Below are 4465 nucleotides of genomic sequence, written 5' to 3'. Positions count from 1 at the left end.
AATTTGTCAGTACCAGTGTGTCAAAAACAATTAGTCCATATACATTAAAATGTCCATGCTCAAAGAAAAAAAAATAAGGGGAATCAAACAATTCAATTTAACGATAACGAAACGTTTAACAAAACACCGCACGCACTGAAAACACTTTGAAACAGCTTCAAACAAAGAAAAAGGGAATCCCGAGTTAGGCCCTCCCAAACCTCATTTGATTGGCCCAACTTTACGTCACGGGGAATACCCCAATTACTTCAAGACTGGCTTTCAAAAAACACTCAGTAACTGCGCGCAACAAAATACTTTAACTTTAACTGAACTTTAAAGTTTAACAATACTCACTTGGAACGAGCCCCCATTTGTCACAGCTTGGCTCTAGGCCGTGACAAACATTAGGGAGGAGACCAGGTTGAAGTTGTAAAGCAAGTACATATTTATTAAAGGAAACCTAATAACAAAGAACTAAGGACGTATGAACAGAACATAGTAAGAATCATATGAGGTGTGGAGTCAGTAATCAGTAGTGTAGATGTGGATGTGTGAAGCATGGTGTAGTGCGAGGTGTGTGGATGGAAAGGAAGAACATAATCATAATAATAAGGGCAAAGAGAATAGTGGGTTGGAGCTGGTGGAGACAGGTCTGCTTCTCTCAGGCTTCTCCTAGGGCGGGGATTTTATAGCCTCTTGGAGGCACCGGGCCCAGGTGCTTTCCAATGAGTAATCAGCCCCACCCTGCTCCCCTATAGGGCAAGAGTTAATACAAAGCATCACACCCACAACCACCCAGACTAATATATGGGCATCACAACAACGATCTGGTACTACCCAAATATAGAACAAATGTGGAATGCCCTGACACCATCCATAAAAAAATGTGAATCACTGGTTTCTTTCAAAACTAGCCTGAGAAACTATCGGGAGACCACAAGGCGAGGTAAATGCACTGTCCCATAGAAAGGAGGTGTCATTAGAATGATTACCCATTAGTCGTAGTGTTGAGGGCTTGTGCCCATATATGGAGATGTCTGCTTCTGGAACTCCTTATATGATTATGGCTGAGTCAGAGTGACGTCAGGTCCGCCGGCCCTCCCATTAGACAATTTTAATATAGGATTGAATACTAGATAATGGGAAAATATGGAGATACCTGATGTCATGGTACTGATGTCATAGATGACGTCAGTCAGATAACGACTGTGTATTTGTTCTTAGTTTTGGCCCAAATATGGAGATACCTGACATCATGATACTTATGTAATAGATGACTAACGTCACAATCTGGCCTCCACATACTCTGGTAATGGCTACCTCACAAATCATCATCATCTATATTTATCATTTTCAATGTAACCGGGGTAAATTATCTAGCGACTGTGACATCATCAGAATACTCTGTTTAGGGGCTAAACAAACACAAAACCAAGTCTTGTAATTTTCTGTATTACTCTGGTGTGAAGGGCAGATGCAAGAGTGCAAGAGGGGTGGAAAGAAAAGGAATATTATCTGTAGTGCGACCATTCGTTCTGTTTTGCTCTCAATTTGGAATGTTGCGTAAACACCAGAGTCAGGGAGGTCATACTGCTTGAGTTGAAACTGTAGCAGCAGATTTGGTTGCTTGGTATGACTGAAGTTGTTGTTACCATGGTACATTTGGACTCCGAGGCCTACTACAGTGACTCCGCTCCGGGGGACGAGAATCTGCTGGTGCATGTGCCCGAAGGAGCCAAATCCCAATGGCATCATATAGAAAACCTTGACCTGTTCTTCCAGAGGGTCTATAACCTGCATCAGAAGAATGGATTTACCTGCATGCTACTGGGGGAGATCCTTGAGCTGGTTCAGCTGCTGTTTGTTGTGGGTTTCACAGTGTTCCTGGTCAACTGCGTGGACTATGACATCCTCTTCGCCAACAAGTATGTGAAACACACAAACTCGTCTAAAGTCACCTTGCACGATGCCTTCCTCCCTGCTGATGTTTGCAGTTCCCATATCCATGACAACACGTTTGTGATCTTTGTACTGGTAATCTCTGCCATGTTCTGGCTGCACAGACTGGCTAAGTTCATTTACAATGTCTGCTGCTACTGGGAGATCAGATCGTTCTACACTAGTGCCCTCAAGATGACCATGTCAGAGCTGACCTATACAACGTGGCAGGAGGTTCAGGCCAGAATCATGGAGATCCAGAAGGAACACCAGATCTGCATTTACAAAAAGGAACTGACGGAACTCGACGTCTATCACCGTATCCTCCGCTTGAAAAACTACATGGTTGCCATGGTGAATAAGTCTCTCCTTCCTGTACGTTTCCGGCCGCCTTTACTCGGAGAGATTGCGTTCTACACGTGCGGTCTTAAGTACAACTTTGAGCTCATCTTCTTTTGGGGTCTAGGCTCTCTGTTTGAGAACGAATGGAGTCTGAAGCAAGAGTACAAACAAGTAGGCAACAGGCTGGAGCTGGCGGACAAACTCGCATCTCGTATATTGTTGATTGGAATTGCCAATCTTTTACTATGTCCGGTCATTCTGGTGTGGCAGATACTCTATGCCTTCTTTAGTTACACTGGTGTGATCATGCGGCAGCCTGGTTTTCTGGGAGCCAGGTGCTGGTCTCTCTATGCTCAATGTTATCTGCGTCACTTCAATGAGCTGGACCATGAACTCATGTCACGTCTCGGCAAGGCAGACGTGGCTTCATACAGGTATATGAACAGTTTTCAGTCCCCGCTGGTGACTGTGGTGGCTAGGAATGTAGCATTCTTTGCTGGCTCTCCCCTGGCTGTTCTTGTCGCCTTGACTCTCTATGACAAGGATGTTGTAGCAGTGGAACACGTCCTCACAGCCATCACGCTGCTCGGACTGTGTGTTACCGTCTGCATTTCATTAATTCCGGACAAGCACAAGGTGTTTTGTCCTGAGCAGCTGTTGAGGCTGATCCAGGCCCATGTTAATTACATGCCGGACCACTGGCAGGGAAACGCACACAGACATGAGACCCGTAACCAGTTCTCTCAGCTCTTCCAGTACAAGGCTGTTCTTATCCTGGAGGAGCTGATCAGTCCAGTAGTGACTCCCTTCATCCTGATCTTCCACCTGAGGAGCAAGTCTCTGGACATCATTGACTTCTTTAGGAACTTCACTGTGGAGGTGGTTGGGTTGGGGGACACTTGCTCCTTTGCCCAGATGGACATTAGGCAGCACGGACACCCTGCGTGGATGTCAGAAGGGAAGACGGAGGCGTCTTTTTACCAGCAAGCGGAGGATCGAAAGACAGAGCTGTCTCTGGTACACTTTGCCATTACCAACCCCCAGTGGCAGCCTCCCCATGAGTCCAGACACTTCATTTGTCAGCTCAAAGAACAGGTCCAGAGGGAGGCGACCTGGGCCCTGGCAGACCCACACACAATCACCTCACTGTCCCAGTCTGATCCAAGGAGTCTCATTGGCAACTTCTTGGTAGGCCCGCCCACATTAGCCTATCGTCATTTTTGGCCTGGACTTTGACACAGCTTAAGGGCTGCTCATATAGGGCCGTTGGCCACGCCCGAGTCACAAGTAGACCAATGGCAGGCTCTGGGACTGATGCACAACAGTTTCTGCAACAGTGTGAGGGAGGGATAGCTGACGAGTTCAGTTCTATCAGAGTACGGTCTCAACTGAGATGAGCTCTACATCAGTGGTTCTCAAACTTTTTCATGTCAAGTACCCCCAAATTGACACTTATTAGCTCGCGGACCCCCATTTGAAAAGATATGCCAGGGACCCCATAAGAGAAGTTTTTTACGGCTCTAGCAGTGGTTCTCAACCATTTTAATTTTAAACAAGGACCCCCAGTTTGACATGCATTAGGCTACGGACCCCCATTTAATGGCATTTCTATCTCTGGGACCCCAATTTATATCGTAAAATCAATGTTAATGTAACTCTGACAGTATACAAATGGAACCATTTGTATACTGTCAGAGTTACAGACCCAAAAGGGTCCATTTGGTTCCTAACTATCCATCATTTAGATGGGGACCCCCTGGAACTCCCTCAAGGACCCCTGGGGGTCCCCAGACCCCACTTTGAGAACCAATGCTCTACATGCATGAGCACCACAAACAGCAGCCTTGGGGCGAGCTGTCTCGTTATACATGGCACAGACAGGAGAGCACAGACAGGAGAGCAACGACAGCATCCCCGAGAATAATATGAGTGACCTCAAGTGACCTCAGCCCTCACTCCAGGCACTTCCCCCAGTCACACACCTTCACCACCTCAGTCTCTTGACCCAGTGCTATTCCCTTGGCTTCAGCCATCTACAGCACCAACACAGGCCGCCATTGTGACTACAGCTTCTTCAGGTGCACAGGGGGCAGAGTGGTGAGGTTTAAAGGGGGGGGGGGTGCGGGCAGTCTGCCCCACGGCACCATGATGGCACGGGCTCTGAGGATGAGATGCCTCCTCGCCAGTGGTGGACAAAGTAAAC

At 47.1% G+C, this 4465-nt stretch overlaps 1 protein-coding gene across 1 annotated transcript; it reads left to right on the top strand.

Annotated features, from left to right (window-relative positions):
• Positions 1–1635: 1635 nt before the first annotated feature.
• On the top strand, positions 1636–3498 carry LOC308099609 (autophagy-related protein 9A-like; the record flags this gene model as incomplete). Its single annotated transcript, XM_080448346.1, has 1 exon — positions 1636–3498. One exon carries the CDS (start codon positions 1636–1638, stop codon positions 3496–3498), a length of 1863 nt encoding a protein of 620 aa, XP_080304472.1.
• Between the last annotated feature and the right edge of the window lie 967 nt (positions 3499–4465).

This window comes from Gymnoscopelus braueri, assembly GCF_963280865.1.
Source record: "Gymnoscopelus braueri genome assembly, chromosome: 13".
Taxonomy (NCBI): Eukaryota; Metazoa; Chordata; class Actinopteri; order Myctophiformes; family Myctophidae; genus Gymnoscopelus; species Gymnoscopelus braueri.
This window is presented reverse-complemented; position numbering and strand designations above follow the sequence as displayed.